General features: G+C 38.1%; 1 protein-coding gene across 2 annotated transcripts in view; it reads right to left on the bottom strand.

The window, feature by feature from the left end:
* Positions 1–4,457: 4,457 nt before the first annotated feature.
* Positions 4,458–18,987, bottom strand: part of ELL2 (elongation factor for RNA polymerase II 2) — a 45,429-nt gene continuing 30,899 nt past the window's right edge. For both annotated transcript variants that reach the window (XM_031605295.2, XM_031605296.2), the window contains exons 5-12: positions 17,492–17,751; positions 14,697–14,821; positions 14,279–14,372; positions 12,344–12,899; positions 10,074–10,143; positions 5,891–6,062; positions 4,826–4,870; positions 4,458–4,696 (exon numbers count right to left, since the gene is read on the bottom strand). In XM_031605295.2, coding sequence (XP_031461155.1) covers positions 4,580–4,696; positions 4,826–4,870; positions 5,891–6,062; positions 10,074–10,143; positions 12,344–12,899; positions 14,279–14,372; positions 14,697–14,821; positions 17,492–17,751 — 1,439 coding nt within the window. In that variant the 3' untranslated portion in view covers positions 4,458–4,579. The remainder of the gene's footprint in view (positions 4,697–4,825; positions 4,871–5,890; positions 6,063–10,073; positions 10,144–12,343; positions 12,900–14,278; positions 14,373–14,696; positions 14,822–17,491; positions 17,752–18,987) is intronic.

Below are 18,987 nucleotides of genomic sequence, written 5' to 3'. Positions count from 1 at the left end.
ATTGCATCCAACTCCACAGAGCACCATCCAACATCCAAACCCTGCGTCAAGAGCATTCTCCATACATTCCTTGAACTCCCACTGCCCTGTGCATCCCGTTCCATGCCCACCGCCCTGTGGTGCAGACCCTTTCCCTGACCCCCAGCTCCCCTCCCCTGACGCAGCTCCATGCCGTTCCCCCGGGCCCTGTGGCTGTCACACAGAGCAGAGCTCAGCGCTGCCCTCCGCTCCCTGTCAGGAGCTGCAGATGCCAGCAGGACTCCCCTCAGCTCCTCTGCTCTGAGCACACCCAGGGATTGCAGCTGCTCCTCATATGTTTTGCCCTCAGAACCCTCCACCATCTCTGTGTCCCTTGAAGTCCTCCTGCATGCACCTCTGTGTATGACTACATCTGTATGTGCCATCAGTTGTAAGATTTCAGACATGGCAAATTTAACTTACTGGGTCAGTAATATTTAAAAGTGAAAGCCTCAGAAGCATTTTGGCTTTAGGGTTTCAAAGAGAGCTTGTGGTTTCAACAGTAGCATGTGTACAACTTTGGTTTTGGTTTGGCATTAAGGAATTTAGGCCTGAACAGCAGCTAGAAATGCAGATGGCTATCAAATATGTGGAATTTTCACATCCCAAAAAAAGTTTAAGAGAGCAAAGAAACACGAAACAAAATAAAGTTACCAACTTGTAAAACTTTCAGCTATGGCTCAGTTCTGCAACCAAGAATTAACTGTTCAGAATGATGCAGCCATCTTGTACCAATAGCTACTGACCAACAGATAGACATTGCATTCTATCACAGAAAATGCTACAGTTAGCTCACAAAATTAGTGAGACTCTTGAGAGTACTGCCACCTCCTCCCCTGCCCCTAGCATATGCATAGGCTGGGGAAAGCCCCACAATCTCCACCTTCCCAAACACCTGACTGTACTCAAAATCAAAGTGTTTTGCCAGAGCCCTTCACTGTGAACGTAAAATAGAAGTAGACAGGAACTTCAGGCTCAGAAGGATAGGAAAAAGAGCCACTGCAAATTGGCATGTGTACATTTTGCTTTTTTGTTAGGGAATGTGCTAAGCATGAGTCCTTCTCCTGCCAAGGACAGCGTGCAGCCTGGTGCTCAATGAAGGCTGCAGCAATGCAGCTCCTGCTCTCCGACCTTGTTCTGTGAATGGTGCTTACTTCCCTGCCCACATTCCCAAGCAGTACCACTCACAGGCAAGGACAGCCCCACACCTCAGAGATGCAAAGTGAACATTTTATTGAACTCAAGTTGATGCAGAACAGAAGGGCAACAATGGCTCAAATGTTCATTGACAGAATGCCCCAAGATGTTTCACGCACAGAGTTTTAATACAGTTTGCATGGAAACAATTGAAAAAAGTCTTACAGTACTCTGAACCAGAAAGGGAAGTCACAGCCCTGTTGTAAGCCTTCATGTTCCCTTCACGTAAGGGAGGGCTGCCCTCCTTAAATAATTCCACAACCTTCCCCAGAAGAAGGCTACGGAACTTCTGGCCATATCCCTTTCCCTTCAGGTATACAGAGTAGAGCAAAACTTCTGAGAAGAATCATAGTTTAAAGTAGCCATAAAGTCTTCACATGAATCACCATTAACATATCCAGAAAGACTGGTTGTAACAACACTATTTAAGGAAAGCTAACAAATGAACAAGGTTACAATATCAACACATTAACCCAACTTGTTTAAAACTTATTGAAGCGACTTTGCTTCCAATACTTACGTACATGTTTTACAAAACGCTTTCAAATATTTTTACTTTTTGATTAGTGACAAGATCAAACGAAGACTTGGAAGCAGTCAACAGTGATCTGCTTCCTATGATGGTTTAGAGCATAGCTACTATTTCAAAAAAGTTTTCTTTGGGCATCGTTTTCCCCCTACAAACCATAACAAGATGGGAAACCAGTCCTCATAACTTGTGATTTTTTTTTTTTCCAGACAGCTGGAGAGGGCTGATGCCCCCTCATGTCTCGATGCTGTTTGAAACCGCAGTGAGATCCAGCTTCCTTTCAGGAGAAGGAACATCTGCCCCTCTCCATCAGTCATTTGCTCCAGACCTGTTGTAGTGTATCCCCAGCCAACATGCCGCCATCTGCAGTGCTTGCTCCTCCGAGCAAGCAGGACACTTGTATGGGGCAGGGCAATAAAGTCACAGGCCTAGAGTCAGTGGGTTCTTCCACATCTGCCAAACAGGAATGGCAGCTCAAGGGCAACAAGAGATACGTATTGCAAAATAGTGCCGTAAATTTACATAGGCTGTTTGGTATACTTGCAAGGCTTAAGAAATGCTTGATGCAAATGAGCAAAACCTTCAATTAAGGTCTTTACAGTAGCTTGTCAGATCTCATGGTGATGCACAGTGGTGGACCTCTCAAGTAGCATTAACCTCCAGCTGCAACAGATACACAGGTAGTAAACCAGAAGATGCATGCAAATACGAGTCAATCTTTTCACATAAAAGGAGGATAAAAATTTGTTAACTACACTAATCTCATTTACATAGTTGGTAGTACAACAAATAGTAACAACACATTTGGACAGCTGTACACCAGTACTGAATGTCTCACAATGGCAGCTGAAGTAAGATCTGTACAAACAGCTTAGATGAAGAGCACTGCACTGACAAAACAGTATAAGAAGCTTTCCATTGTTTTAATCTCAGAAGACACTTCGTTGAAAGTTAGGTTGAAATCCAGCCATCCAGTGCAGATGCAACACAGATAAAAGCTCCTGCACTTAGACCTAGGCACTACTGTCCGCGTGCCTTAGTATTTGAGCCCAGATGAACATTGCTCTTACTGTTAAGCAAGAGGTCATCCCTTCACATTGCCATTTGAAATGTGGAGGTTAAGCCAAGGGATCCAAAATCAGCTTGGCCTCAAATATATCATACAAGTCATGCAACAGAAAGGAATGCCTCTGCATGCTATTTCATCTTCATAACTACAAGATGTCTGAACTCACAAATTCAAGGCAAAAATTCAAATTCCCATTTCCTTGAATGCATATTTTCAAACATTTTCTGGTTTACAATCATATACGACAGTTTGGATTAGTTTTTCTTCGTTGTTGTTTTTTGTTGGTGTTTTTTTGTTGTTGCTGTTGTTGTGTTTTTTTTGTTTTGTTTTGTTTTTATTTTTTTGTTTGTTTTTTTTTGTGTTTTTTTTTTGCTTTTTTTTTTTTTTTTTTTTTTTTAATGCTGGAGATAAAGTTTATTAGAGATACTACCACTATTTTGGCAAACATTCCAAAATCATATTTGTAAACATAGTGCTTCCCTTTTAAATTGGCTGCATTTTGAAAAGACAAACAAAAGACAAAGTAAGATTTTGCTCTATTTCGACCAGATAACCCGTGTTTTCACATGACAAAGCAAGCTATGATTTAAATCAAAATAAAATAAAAACTGCATGAAATGAAAATTTGTGCTGTTTTGTGATCACAGTATTTCATAGTTAAATACATCTGTTCTTTGTTATATTCCTGGCACCCAGGACAGAAATTTTTAAATATACATTTCATGTAGGCAATAGGCTTCTTTGCATAACTCTCTTCAAAAAATACTTTATAGCAGTATATAAATAGGTAGCCTACATGTTTAGTTTTATAATCTTGCCCAAAACTATATATCTGTTTAATTTTTTGTAAAGTATCAATTTTACCAACATTAATAAAGCTGACAAACTATTGAAATGGAAATGCTCTCATCTTCCACAATAGAAGTAGCAATTTTATAGGAAAAAAAACCTAGAGGAACACTCGTCAGTTGTTTTAACCTGAGCGATGTCTGGCCTACTTAGAGTAGTTGGAGTAGCAGCTTTTTTTCTTTTTTTTTTTCCCCTCCTCATCATGCATGCTCACACCCACACATTTTTGCATACACACAGAACAGTCACACAGAACAGACACACACTTTCAGACTGGTAGGCCATGTAGTGCTTCCCAGGTGTTTCAGCAAGGCGGGAAGCAGTGTAGCTAATAGTTTAACTACACTAAATACACACAAGCAAACACCTTAAGGCAACCATTGCAATGGGGGGTTTAAGTTGCAGTGATGAGTTTCTCTAGTAATAAAGACGGGCTGTATATAGACTTATATACAACACCTTTTTAACCCTCCAAAACAATGTTTTTGTTTTTTGTTTTTTTTTTTGTGGGTTTTTTTTGTGCAAATTTCTAAACCTTCTACCATTTAAGGCAAAGAGTTTGCATTAACAAGAAAGGTCAGAAAAATAGCCTTATATTTATCCAAAAGTATTTCACTTCGCTATACTATTTTCTTAAAATGTGCACAACTTCACAGTAGGTGTACTGGGTCCCAGCACCTACTGATAAAATGATTTAAATGGACAAACATAAGTCTTGAAGAAAAAAAGGGACCAGAGAAAGCAGCTTCAAATATGCATATAAACAACATCAACAACAGAAGTAGTCAACTCAAGTATACTAATACTGAAAAACTTTTGTAATGCAAAAGTTCAATCTTAGAATCTTAGAGCAACTCATATGGAATTTTAAATAAATACGTTTCCATTCATTCACATGTGCTGGTCCAAGCTTAAGACTAGTGCTGCAACTCTGATTGCTGTTGGTCAAATTCACCTATCAGTCTCTTAATGTGAGACAGCTTGTTATGGAGATATTCACATCTGTGTTTCTCTTCACGGTAGTTGGGACTAGACTGTAAAGATAAAAAGAAAATTAGGGCATGAAAATATCTGAAGTTTAGTATTTCCTGTCCTTTGCTTAAAAATGGCCATAAGCCCATTCCAACAGTTTATAACTCCCACAGACCTCGTGCTACACATACCTGTTGTATCTTTCGATACTCTTCTAGGACTTCCTCATGAAGCATCTTAAAAAAAAAAAAATTGAAACGTGAAAACAATATGAAGAACATTTCATTACTAGAAAATACAACCAAATAAAGCATTAAAATGATGTTTTACTCAAGATACTTTCTTATCCAAGAGTCATCACTCTTCTGAGTCACAAAAAAACACAGACTAACAAACACAGAACACAGCCCAGATCTGCAATTAAATCTGTAAACAAACAACAGGAAGAAAATGCGTTTGAAGATTCCCTTTGTGAAGTCATTCATGCCACTGTAAAATACTTGCTTTCACAGAGAGCTCACTTGGGTGGAGTCTTCAAATAAGGGCTAAATGACTTGTTACACGGTTTTGCGAAGCCACAGAAGTCAAGAGTTAGCCAATGTAGGGTCAGACCACGTACGTGAGTTCTGTAAAGCTTTTCTCCTTTGTCTGATTGAGCAGTACCAGGGATTTTAAAATACTCCCTGTGCTCACAAATGCATTTGCAATCTGTGCAAAAATTCGTAAAAGTTAGCCAGATGCTACCAAACATCCTCAACACACACAAAGAATTTAAGAATTCCAGTACTGAGCAATTGGAATTTGCATGTCCAAATAATGTCAACCCAGGCTTGAAAGCTGGAATGCAAAGTTTTTAATACCCTTCTTTGCTAAAATTTACAGTTAGAGGCCAAATAAGTTTGTGACTGCACATCTTGTTAAATATACAAAATAAACTTGGCCCCTTTAAACAATGGGAAATAGCAGGTCAGCAAAGCCTGGGGATTATGGTCCTTTGGTTCTTCTCCTTTCTCATCAATGCAGCAGTACTCTTTTACTTCACAGGATGCTGTGAGGCGGTCAGTAAAACTACAGCCAATCTGGTAGCTCCTAACATACAACTAGTTACTTGGTCTCCCTTGGACACTTTAAAATCATGTCAACGTAATTTACTAGATTACAAAACTGAAGCATCTGCCTATGCTGAAAATACAGAACTCTGTAGGGCTTAAAAGATGGAAAAAGGACACAATCTTCATGGTTTTACTCTTCATTACCTGATATTCCTTGGACCCTGGAGAAAGCTGCTTTCGCTGTTCATCAAGCTTCATGAATTTTCTGGTAATGCTCTCCATTCGAGCATGCAAACTCCTGTATTCATCGTACTCTGCATTGAAGTCATCCTTATAACGCTGGCGTTGCTCATATGAGACTATAGCTATGTATTTTCTAGTAGAAAACACAAATGCATATTCAATCTTATACAAAAGACATTTCATGGTATCAAACAGATGCAGTGAGGGACCGGTTAACTGCTGAACTCTGCCCTGCCTTACCTCCTCTGCAAGGAAAGTGCTAACTGTTCTGAAGGTTAGGAACTAATTACTTTGTCTTTATCCAGAGACACCAACAGGGGCCCAAGCACTTCAGCAGGAGCTATGAGCAACAAACTGATTATGTGACAAAATCTAATCAAAAGATTCTCAAAACAGAACTTCAGCTTCAGAGAAGAGCAAGGTCTCATAGAGACATAAACAAAAGACTGGAGCTAACATATGCCTGCCCCGTGCTGGAAGCCCTGCTGAGCATGACAATGAGGGAAGTTGATTTGTGAACTCAGGACTGCTGTTATAATTTGACCAATCATGTCTGAACACAAATGGAATGGAATAGTTTGGTTTGGAAAGGACCTCCAAAGATCATCTTGTCCAACTGCCTGACCACTTCAAGGCTAACCAAAAGTTAGAGCATGTTATTCTGGGTATTATCCAAATGCCTCAAACACCGTGAGGCAGGGGCATCCACCACCTCTCTAGGAAGCCTGTTACAGAGTTTGACCAGCCTCTTGGTAATGTCCTAACGTCCAGTCTGAACCTTTCCTTGGCATCTTTGTGCCATTCCCATCAGATACAAGGAACACGGCCCAGTGCCTTCCTCTGCTTCCCCTCCTCAGAGGGTGGCAGAGAGCAACGACGTTACCTTCTGGCCTTCTCTGGAATAAACAACCCAATTGCCTTCAGTCTCTTCCCACAACATACACCTTCCAGTCCTGGTAGCAGCTTTGTTGGTCTCCTCTGGATGTTTCTGAGAACCTGCACATCCTTTTTAGATTGTGGAGCTGAGAACTGCAAACAGTATCAAGGTGAGGCTGCTCCAGTGCTAAGGCTTTCCTGCCACTTGTATCCCAGACTGTCCCAGACAAGGTGAGAAACCTTCCTTTGTTGAACTTCATGCCATTGATGACTACCCCATCCCCTACAACCTTTTGAACTCTTCTGTTGAGACAGTTCATCATGCAGTGCAGTCCAACTGTTTATCTCACAGTTGGACTGCTCCAAAGGCTTTACTTGAAATATAGGAAGATTATATCTACTGCCTTCTCTCCACTCACCAAGGAGGTGACCTTATCAGAGAAGGAGATCAAATTATTACAGCAGGACTTTCCCTTCGTGAGCCCACACTGAATGTGACTGATAATAGCTTTGTTCATTAACTGACTTCCTGTATCCCCCAGGACAGTCTTCTCTGTAATTTCTCCAGGGACTGAGGTTAGATTTACAGGTCTGTAGTTTCCTGGCTCCTCTCCTATGCTCTTTTTGTAGATCGCTGTGATGCTGGCTAGTCTCCAAGCTTAGGCTAGTCAGCAGAGACCTCCCCAGACTCTCACAACCTTCAGAAGATGGTTGAGAGAAGTGCAGTACTAATGTTTGTAAGTCCTTCAGCACTCTGAAGGTGAATCTCACCTGGTCCATGGATTTATGAACACTGAGCTGCTGCAACTGTTACTGTACAATTTTAGTGACCATAGATGGAAAGTCATTGATAGTCCAGTCACGATCCTCCATGTCAGAGGATCAGGCAGACAAAAATCTGCCATTATTAAAAACTGAGGCAAAAAGGTCATTAAAACCTTTCACCTTTTCTTAAGCCTTTTTGTTGATGACTTGTTGGTCACCTGTATCAACTGTCAGTACAGTGTTTTCCTTTGATCCCCCTTTGCTGTTCATATATTTGAAAAAGCCCTTTTTTGTTGTCCAACACCACAGCGACCAGCACTAATTCAAGTTGAGCTTTTGCTTTTCCTGTTTTCTCCCTGCTGCAGATGTAACTGAAGCTCTGTACTCTCCCCATAAATCCTGACTTTGCTGCTTGATATTTTATGTTTTCTGCCCTAATTCTATGAGGGCTTCTCTGTTTAGCCAGGCCTGTCTTCTGCTCTATTTGCTTGCCTTGCAGCAGAATGGAACTGAGTGATTCTGGACTTTCCAGAGTTGATTCTAGGGAAGTGACCAGCATTCATGGAGAGACTCTACAGGGCAAATTACTAGAGGACAATGCTAACTAGCTGCCTGAGTAGCTTCAGGTTTGCTTTCTTAAAATAGAGAGTGTTGACTTTTTTCTCCTTATGCCAAAAATTATGAAGTCAACTATTTCATTATCACTATGTCAGAGACAGCTCCCTACACTCACCTCTCTCTATTCTCAACCAACAGATCCGGGAGGTTGCCCTTCCAAGTTTACTCACTAAATATTTGTGATAGGAAATTATCTTCAACATGCTTTAGTGTTATACTAATGAATTATGTAGTACTTGGAGGCAGAAAGAAGAGCTAAAATAAATTACCAAAATCCTTTAAACTGGATCAACCCGCAGGTTTGTTCAAGCATTCAATCTTTTCCTCAAAACAAGGCAGATGCCTGAAGCAGCTCTATGTAACTTATTTCCAGTAAGCTATAGCTAACAGGTAGATTATCTGTACAATTATTTGAAAGGTTGCTCCTTTCACAAAGAATTCTCCATTGCAGTGTTTACATCCAATCAGAACCCAAACAACTTGATGAAATCTTACACTATCTTTTTCCCTTTTTAGCAAAGCTTAGAGACACCCAACTGAAATATCAGACTACATAAAACAGTTGTATATCTCTCTATGTGAGGACAAAAGATTTCAAGACACCTTAGAAAGCTCAGTATCACTGCCTTCAGCTTACATGGGAAGCAGATGTCAAAGAGCTGAATCTATTTTAACCCAGGAAAGGTTTGGAATTAAACACAGGTTTGAACTCTCAGCCCAATGCTTCAAGCACTAAACTAGAGCTCTGCAAAACAAGATTTACTCTGTCTGCCCACACCATATCACTGCAATAAAAATGCAGAAGCTACTTTTCTATTTTATAGGGTAAAGGATAATCCTTCTAACTGAACAATAATTTTATTATTCTAAAAAAAAAAAAAAAAAAAAAAAAAAAACCCTAAAAAAAAAACCAACCACAAACCCCAACATTTAGCAAACTATTGATTCTGCTATTACACCATTCCAAATCCAGTTTCTTAACGCCTGTCTTACTGCAATGAGGTATGAAAAATTTCTGTGTATGGCAGGTAAATTTTAACCTTTAGGCATGTTAATATGATGTGTAACTATCTGTTAAGAAGCTAAAATTAAGCTTAACTGGGTATTCTTTCTTCAATCGTAAAGAGTGTAATATCCCAATCACTACAGATATGCAACATTTCATATATGAGTTTAGCACATTCGTACCTATTTCACAGCTATATAAAATTAAAATTTGAATTGAAGTTTCTTCCTTATCTCTTGGTCTTCGGTCTATGATTCTGTTGTGAATTCGGTTGTTTTGCTATGGCTTCCAATTATCAGTGGTCATATACATCATCTTTAGAAATAACTTTGATGGTTAACTCCTGCTAGTTCATATATATACACTATGTAATGCTGGACTTTAAATTTTGCTAATTTTCCTTCACCACCTTCCCAACTTAGATGTACTAAGCAGTGAAAACAAGAAACTTTGCATACTCAGTATTTTGGCTTTCTGCCTTCCTTTCGTCTAAAAAGAAAGCAGCATACACTCTCAGGTCTTTTTATTTTGGTCTTCAAGAAGAATGAAATTAAATGTGTTTGTTTTTTTCTTTTTAAATCTGCCAAAGCATATTAAAAATTGTTCTTAACATTTTTTTTTCCCTCAAAATAATTAAAGGACAAGCTCATATCTCAAAACTTAAGGTTACTTAAGTAAGACAACCGGTTAACTTAAAATGTAATTTTAGAGTAATGGCAAGCTCCTTTATAGGAAATTGCCATTATGAATGAATTTGTTGTTATTCTCCAAGTACGTTTTGGTGGTTCTTCAATTTTGTAAATAAACTAGATTTTTTACAGGTGATTTTTCAGTTGCTTCAATAAGCAACAAGAGATTTTAAATTATTACTTTACTCACTTGATGTAGTCTGGTAGTTCATTTGTTGATGAAGGAGAATCTGTGGAGGCAGTGCACGTTTTTTCAACTCCTATAGAAAAGCAGAAGTTTTGACACTTGTGATAAACAGATTTTTAATATGGCTAAACAATAAGAACCTAAGGGGCTTGAAAAAAAATCCTATAGAGTTCTATTCTGACCATAAATTACTGCAAACAAGCTGCGTATATTAACAAGGCTCACATGACCTTCTCCACAGTACACAGTACCGCAGCTTAAAAAGAGGGAACGGCTAGTTTATTTCTCAGGTTCAGCATGACCAAAGCATTAATCAGAGGTCAACTTTTATTAATTCAAGACATAACATGGCATTTGCACAGCAATTCAAGTTAAACAGCTTGAATAGCTGCACAATTAGATAGCTTGATTTATACCAGCATTCATGTTGCAGAGGACTACAATACGTACACTGGAAGGTTTAGTTCTTTTTCTGCCACATTTTTATCCTTCCTTCCCTGCCCTTTTTAGATATCCAAAGTTAGATTTAATTTCAGCACTCTTCTAGGCAGGAAAGTTAAGACCTTTGTAGATGGGTTACTGGCACTCAGACTTCAATAAAGTGCAACAAAGAGATGTTCCTCACTAATGTATCTATACCAAGTTTCCAAGATATTTGCTCTTGGAAATCGCTCTGTCGATGGCATTATAAAAGCACAGTATACCTTCTAATCATTTTTAAAGAAATATTTCAAGACACATCTACTTTTTTGATAAATAAGAACAGCTGTTCTAAGGAAAATTAAGCTGTAACTGGAATTAGTGTTCTTTTCTTGTATCTTATCAAACCTCTACCTTTTTTTTCATTGGTGTTCGTTGGAAAGCTTAAAAAACAACAACAAAAAAAACCCTCTAATGATAATTATTATCTTACACTGCCACTGTCTAAGCATATTATTTCTGCTAACACTCAGCCATTTTTACGAATCTGTAAGCCATCTGAGCAAAGGCAGAGGAAAAGAGTTATTTTATGATGTTCTACAGAAGCTGATTACATTTAATGTTAGAAGTATAATGTCGAAAGCAGAAAGCATAGTAAAAAAGCAGTACATAAGTCAGAACAATATCTGAGAGAAATGCAGCCAGTAATGTTAACAAACACTATTTCTGTGAAGAATTTTGCTTCGAGCATTTTACTTCCGAGAGCTCAAACAATATTTGCTAAAATGGTTCAGCCCATTTAAAAACTTCAATGTAGGAATCAATATTAGAGTTAATACAGATTTTTATTTCCCTAGCTATTTGGAGTTATATTGCTGGAATCTGCAGAAAGATGCTCACATGTTGATAAAGTCAAAATATTTTCAAGGTAATTTCACACCACATGTGGACACGAGGCAGTATAATAAGGGCACGTGGGAAAAGACCACCTCAAAGCACTCTTTTTCTACGTGCAGAAGAATACTTCAAAGGGGCACCCTGCATGCTCTAAACATACCTTCAAGCTGTGACAGCTAAGGGCCAAACCTGACTTCTAGCCTGCTTTAGTAGTGAGTTCTGTGCCTAAAATGGAGGTGAGCTTACAGGACTGTTAAAACCAAAACTCAAGAAAACTGTAGGACAGTTTATGTAGATTTTAGATTTTCCATGAAAATGCAGATTGCCATGAAACTTGTATTCCAACGCATGATCAAACACATGCATGTCTGAACCATGTGTTTCAGTAAACTACCATTTAGCACCTGTATGTCAAACTTTTCTAATTATGTGCTATTAATGTGCAGGCTTTAAAAACAGTTGATTAAAAAATGTGCAGTAAACTGAAACTGTCAGTTCAATGGAAGTCAAATAAAAAAATAAATCCATTACCTGTTTTTTTTTTTAGCATCTACACTTTCCTTTTAAAGATTTACTTTTCAATAGGCACCCATAGAATATTTCCTTGTTCTAATCATTTCAGTACTGCAGAGTGAGAATTCTTAAAAATGAACCCAATTTTAGACAAGGCTCTAGCATAAGAAGTTCAGTCTCTGCTTCTGAGTTGTTTGTGGGTTTTGTTTATTTTATTTTATTTAGTTAGTTTTTTAAAGAAGAAGCGGTAACTAAAATATAATGAGAGAGGAAACAACAAATTATTTCCTAATTCTTTGTTAACATAAAGTAGAGATAATGGTAAAGAACTTAAAATACAGCAAGGGAAAAAGTAGACTATTCATGTTTCTAGTCTTTGTTTTTCTAGTGTCATTTCAGAAGGCCTATTCATGCAATAGTCACGAGAAGCAGCGTTTTAATACCTTCATCTGACTCCAAACCAGAGGGGCTTTTCATCATGGCAGTCTCCACTTTTCTACGGTCCGTTTTGCTTTCAAGTTGTCCTTCATCTTTCTGCTCTCTTGTAGTGTCCTGCTTTTTGATTTGGTCCTTCTCCTTATACTTTTTCACCTTCTTCATGGACTTCTTGCACAACACCGCACCCTCCTCACCTGCAAGTGTGGGATGTTCCAATTTACTACCAGCAGGCGCTGGGGTTTCCAAAGGAGTCCGAGAGGTATATTTTTCTTGCTGGTGCTTGAAGACGCTACTGCCGCTTTGGCTGATGCTATCTACAGGCAGATCTTGCGTCCCACGCCCCTCAGGTGTGCTGGGGGAGATTGAGCTGGCAGTCTGGGGCGGATTGGAGGCAGGCGGGTGGGCGGCAGGCATGGATGGTGGGGCGGGTGCAAGGGTTGTCTTCTTGCTGGGGGCAGGTGGGGGTCCGCTCAAGGACGGCTGGATTCGACTGTTGAGGTGGGAGATCCTCGGCTTCTTGTTCATCAGGGGATCAATGAAGTTGAAATCCAAGAGCCGTTTCTGCAAAATAAAATGGAGTAGTAGCATTCATTTGAATGGAGAACCTCTAAAAACAAGCAGCTATTGAACACAGCCATCTAAAGAAGAGACGACAAAGAACAGGTTGAAAAAACAGTTCTGCTGCAGCTGCCACTTCAGCTGTTTTCTCCAGTTGAAACACAGGTTCATGCTTTCCTGAACAAGTCTGCTGTGCTTTTTCTTGATTTACAAAATGGCAGCACTTGAAAACTAAGCACTGGGCACAGCTCTGTGTCATCTAGTTGTAACACATAGAGGTCCACAGCACACACATTGTGTTGCTGTTTGAGAGGATGAAAATAAGGGAAGAATAGGTATGCCCTTCCTCCACTTTTTAAACTGAAGTATCTTAACAGCGTAAGACTCCAAGTACTTCACTGTTTATCATTGCACACAAGCTCTGGTGTACCTAAATTTCTTTGAATTTCAGTTATTATGAAAATAAAGTTTCAAAGAAAGTGTCATACTTTTCCTCAAAGGAATGCATTTCACATGGATTTTTTCAAGCCACTTCTGAAGAGTTTGTACTGTGCTTAAGTTTGAAAAGGCTGGGGAAGCCTGGACCCACTGATCCAGACCTCCCTTTTACCCTGCATCATACTGGGTGTTCAAAGATGGCAGCAAGAAAAAATACATACCTCCAAACAGCAGACTGCAACTGTAATTTCTGCTTATTCTAGCTTTCCTAAGCATTATATTTAAACAGCAACATAATTACGTTTGTGCATCTTTGATGCATTTTTACTGCCACATCACAAAGAAACTTGAACACATGCAATCACACAACAAAATATATATATACATTCATAGTTTTCAGAATGCCTTCCTACACACCAAGATAAACAAATCTAGGGGCAATACAAAACAACCTTAAGATTTTAATCAGAAGTACTTGATAATAATGGGTAGCCAACAAGTTTAGCCTCTACAGGTGAGCTAGCTCCTGCAAGGTCAATGTGCTATTGATAGACAGGTGCTATGCTAACATTTCAGCTCTTCAAACACTACAGGGATATTCTCCAACCAATTTAGATATATTTACAAGATAGCATGTACATAGGAACTCTCTGTCTTTCCAAAGATTCCGAACATTCTGAAATACGAAGACTAAACATGGCAGCTTTTAGGCTATGTTATCATTAAGTCTTCAGGTCTTTGACAGTGCAACCATCTTTAAAAACAAAAAACAAAACAAACAAATGAAAAAGAAAAAAAAACATAAGCACCCATCTAGAAATAAATGCTTCAGTTTTTCATATGGCTAAGATAATACGAGTGCTCTGTATTACAGCTTTTATTCCAATATAAAAGCAAGTTAAACCTTAGTACATTATAAATAATTTTAAAAAGCCACAAAATACCTGGGAAGGAGAAGCTGATGCAGCATCTTTACTAGAAGTTACAGGAGATCCCAAATGACTGGTGCTGGTGGTACTCTGAGATGAATTTAGTTTTCTGTAAGGATTACCCACATTTCAGGTTACAAGGCAAAAGTATCCATGTCATAGTCCTTTCATTATTGGCAAAACACACAGTTTCTAAAACTGTTGTTTTCTTTCTCCTATAGCACCAACTATAGCTCCTATAGTGACCAACCTGCTTTGTTTTTGTTGCCCTCTTTTTTGAAGTTTTAATTAAAAAATTAAAGAATTAAAGTTTTTTTTTACTAGCATACATTAATCATATTATATGTTTTATATGTGGCCCATGACAATTCCTCTTTACTCAATGCAACCCAAGAAGTCTAATTAGACACCCACGTGAGAGAACAGAACTTACCTAGAAAGTATTAACTCCAATGTCTGTTTATCAACTTCATTGTATCCAGGCCAGTCTTTCTGAATGTCTTTAAATAAATAATCCTTCAGAGTATAAGAATTATCCTTGGGATTCAAGTTGGCTACCTAGACATTTACAAAGGGAAAAAAAAAAAAAGCCAATTATACCTAAGTGTAAACCACAGTAGTAATGTACAGCTAAATCAACAACATAAACAAAATCAAGCACCAGTTTTTATAGCTGAAAGACAAAGTAATTCTCATGCTGATCCTCAGAAATGTGGTCAAATTTGGATACAAAAGTTTGGATGTAAAAAATCCCCAAAAGATGCAAGCTTCTATGAATTGTACTCTTCAGAAAAACTTTTCTATGCATCACATATCTCTGTCTTTAAATACAGCTACACCAGAATGAAATATGTAGAGAGACCTGAGCTGCTCCATTTCAGGATGACACCAGCAATCCCTGTGTTTGACAGTGCTGCATTGTGTTTGCAGAGCACAACAGTTCTTGGAAAATGCTTCTTTCACCACCTCAGTGACTGCAGGAGCAAGAGCAGCTTTATTTGCCATCACTTTTCTTGTAAATAGAATCAAGTTTCTTTCTCAACTGACTGCGCCACAAGAAACAATACCTTTCTATTGAAAAGGCTTACTTGATAATGATAAATACACTTATTCATTTAGTATAAATAGTAAGTTTTCATCCAATCCAGTAGTTTTAAGGCACACTGACTATTTACAGGTGGAAAAAAGGTAGCTGCAGTAATACTTATCAAGATCTATTTAGGAATCAAGATGTATAGCTAACAGAGTGAGGTAGAGATGCATTCTTTCCCTTGCAGGCAGAGAGCTGACTGTAGCAAGATGCTATCATGAGAAAGTCACGTCTCTGAAAATAAGTTGTTTTTTTTTTTAATCTTCCTTAAGAACAACACAAAGTATACTAAAAAAATTCAAGTTATCTCTAGCAAAATCACATGACTAGTGACATCCAAAGCACTGTTTCAGGCTTCCTACTCTGATACCTGCCCAAACTTCCAGAGAAAATCTCAAAGAAGAACAGTGTCAGTCCACTTGCCTCATACAAAATGCTCAATCACTTTGCACACACCACCACCACCACTTTGTGCTGCCTTGATCATTTTCTCTCCTGTAATGTTTACTATTAAAAGGTGTGAATGTTGATGCTCGAAGAAGGAGGATTTAAATGCGCTAGTGGGTTAAGCATACTTTATTTTTTGCTGTCTTTTCTGACACATTCTTGCACCTGAGTTTAATTTTATTGACACTGTGGATAAATACTGCTAATCTGCGTGTGTTTCTCCTCTGTTTAAAAACTCAAAGTAAACAAAACATGGTGAAGTTGTAAACTTTGTTAAAAACTGAATTAAAGCTGCATTCCAAGATAATGAAATATATGCATATGAGAACACAGTTTTGGTTCCTGACTTTAGGCTCCTAGAAAACTAATAATGAAGATAAAAAAAATGTCAACAAGGTTTTCTATGGTGTAGTGCTGCTAACTTGTTTATTTCTGAATGTAAACTAATACCTTTACTCAACTCATACCACATAATAGAAGGAGATTCCAAGAAAGTCTCTAAACATTGCCAGAAATAATGGAAAGGGAAATGATTGTCATATGTTCTTTTTTACTCTAGTAAGCCGAGCTTCAGAATCTTAAAATACAAAATTAATTATTTATGAAGTTGATTAAAATCATATATAAGAACACATGGCTCTTTAAATTACACATCTTTGAGGTAAAAAAAACCATAACACCCTGTCATTGTTCTGGACAAACTAAACAATACTTAACTTATTTGAACAACCACTGTTTAAAATTCAGTGCAGGATTGACTAAAACTGCATAAATACTGAGTTACTCACTGTAGTGGTTTTCAAAACTATTCTAAATACACAGGAAATACTGCTACTTTACATACACAATACAGTCATCAGTCTGTGAGAACAGGTAGTATTAAAAATATTATATGCTATCTTAATGACCTTATCAGAATTATTTTGTTAAAAAAGTAGCAGTATGTGACACACTTGAATACAGAGCTTAGAAGTCTCATCTACATCATGCAACAGGCCTACTGGTGATTTTCATGAATATGATACAGAAATGCAATGGGAACCTAACTCAGTGGGGCACTGGAAAAGCCAGCACACAGGGAAAAAGCCTGCAAGAAAGACAAGGACAGAATCCATATGATAGCAAAGCAGGTTTGTTTGTTTGTTTTTTCCCAATAGAGACCACTGTCTCTCTCATTTACTGTTTGCTAAGACTGCCACATCCCAAGAAGAGGCACTGACCATATAGGCCATATAAAGGCCACCAACTACATGCGTGTGAAATAATAACTTAGTTCATTACTCGACTTTGCTCCACATACGGTTGGGGCAAGAAATATTAAGAAGAGCTACATCAAGCAATTGAGAGAAAGCATGGTCAGGTTCTCTTAATTACCTAGTTCAGCAGTTTCTTCTTAAACAGAGGGAGGAAAAAAGAAAAAGGCATTAGGAGCAACAAAGCTAAAAATAGTTAATTGCTGCTTGCCATCCCAGCAAAACAAAACTACCCCCCACATATCTTTTAATCTTTCCTTCCCTCACTTTGGCTTGCATTTTGAAGCACGTGTATAAAGTCAGTTGAAACACTTAAATGGTGAGAGGATTATTTAAGGTGTTTATTATTTTCTCATTTAAACATGGGAGTAACACATCCCAAAATTATGACTAAAAGAGTAGCAGGAGTAAAAAAAATGCTGGCAACCATGACCTCACCTGCTGCAGGATAGCTGTAAGGGAATTCCTGTCCTTCAGGTTGACACCATCTCTCTGCAAACGAGCAAGTAACTCTGGTTTCTTGTAGGTCTTCAATGCCAGTAAGTGAATCACTCTGTCTCTGTATGGTCGCTGAGAAACAGCATTGTTTGCATGAGTCCTCCGTATTGTATTTGCTGGGTTTATGGGTGTTGACCTCTTCCTTTCAGGCACAGGATCTGGAATGCTTTGTGGTGCTTTTCTTATCTGTACTCTTTTTCCTAAATTAAGGATTTAAAAAAAAAAAGTTATATGGGAGTTTGGGAGATGACAAGGAATTTGATTTTAAAGAGATTACTAGGCCAAATAATCTGCAAGAACTAGATTTGGTTAGCATTTTAAGATCCACTTGTAATACACAGAGTAAAGATGCATTAAGGTAGGAATTAAGAAATTACTCAATACAATAAAAATCAGGTAAATCAGTTATATTGTTAGGAAGACTTTGCTGGAATATTTATGTAAATGCTGATTTTATTATTTTTCCAGTTTATGATCTTAAGCACTGAATAAAATAAATCAGATTATTTTTGGAATAATACAGTTTGAAGAAAAGGCCTTCTATATAATTAAAGTGTTCATCATTAATGCCAACGGAGACCAAGTCTAAATAAATAATAGCACTGCTGCTTAAAGAGACTACCAACCTGATGTTCACTGCCTGACCTACTTATTTGAAAAAGAAAAGTTCTCCCTTCTTATTACATATGGCCATATACATGGCATCATGTTGGGCAGAAACAATACACAAAAAATCTAACTGTTCTTGGAACCATGACAAAGAAGTTTCAAAAGAAAGCCTGGAGAGCATTTTGGATCAAATTCTACAAAAACACATATTTCTCAACTGGAAGAACAATGCAAGTGCTTGCAAACAGTGAACCCAGAATGTTAAAGCAACAGCAGTCAACCATTAACTTGAGTTTCCCAGGAAAAGCTCTCAACTTCTCTACTACGTTTTTAAATAACATCTGCTACAGAACAGAAAACAAACAAAAATCCTGCAACATTCCATAAAATGTAATGGATGTGAGACAAACTATGCATTTTTCAGATGTTAACAATTCATGTTTGGTACATGAGGGAGGCAAGTGAGTATGTGTCATAAGAACTGAAGCTCTACCTCTCTTCCAACAGCAATGCTTGGAATTCAGGAAATTTCTGGAGTCACAGGAAAGAGAACAGCACATAGTTGTGTTTATATACTGCTATTCCCAAGAACAGTAAAAATTTATTGACATTTTGCAGAAAAGGCCAAATCACTATAATCTTTCAATCTTCAGGTTTTGCCTTTCTGGTTTTCAAGAACAAACCTAACCACAAAAAAGACAACTGACTATGCTTCTGGAGCAGCATGAACTTGCCAGTTGTGTATTAACGAATTTGATGTGTTGTGACAAGGTAAACACAGTTTAGATAAGCATCCCTGGCACTATGCATAGTGTACGTGGCGTTCA

Source organism: Phasianus colchicus, chromosome Z (assembly GCF_987193195.1).
Source record: "Phasianus colchicus chromosome Z, bPhaCol1.hap1.1, whole genome shotgun sequence".
Taxonomy (NCBI): Eukaryota; Metazoa; Chordata; class Aves; order Galliformes; family Phasianidae; genus Phasianus; species Phasianus colchicus.
This window is presented reverse-complemented; position numbering and strand designations above follow the sequence as displayed.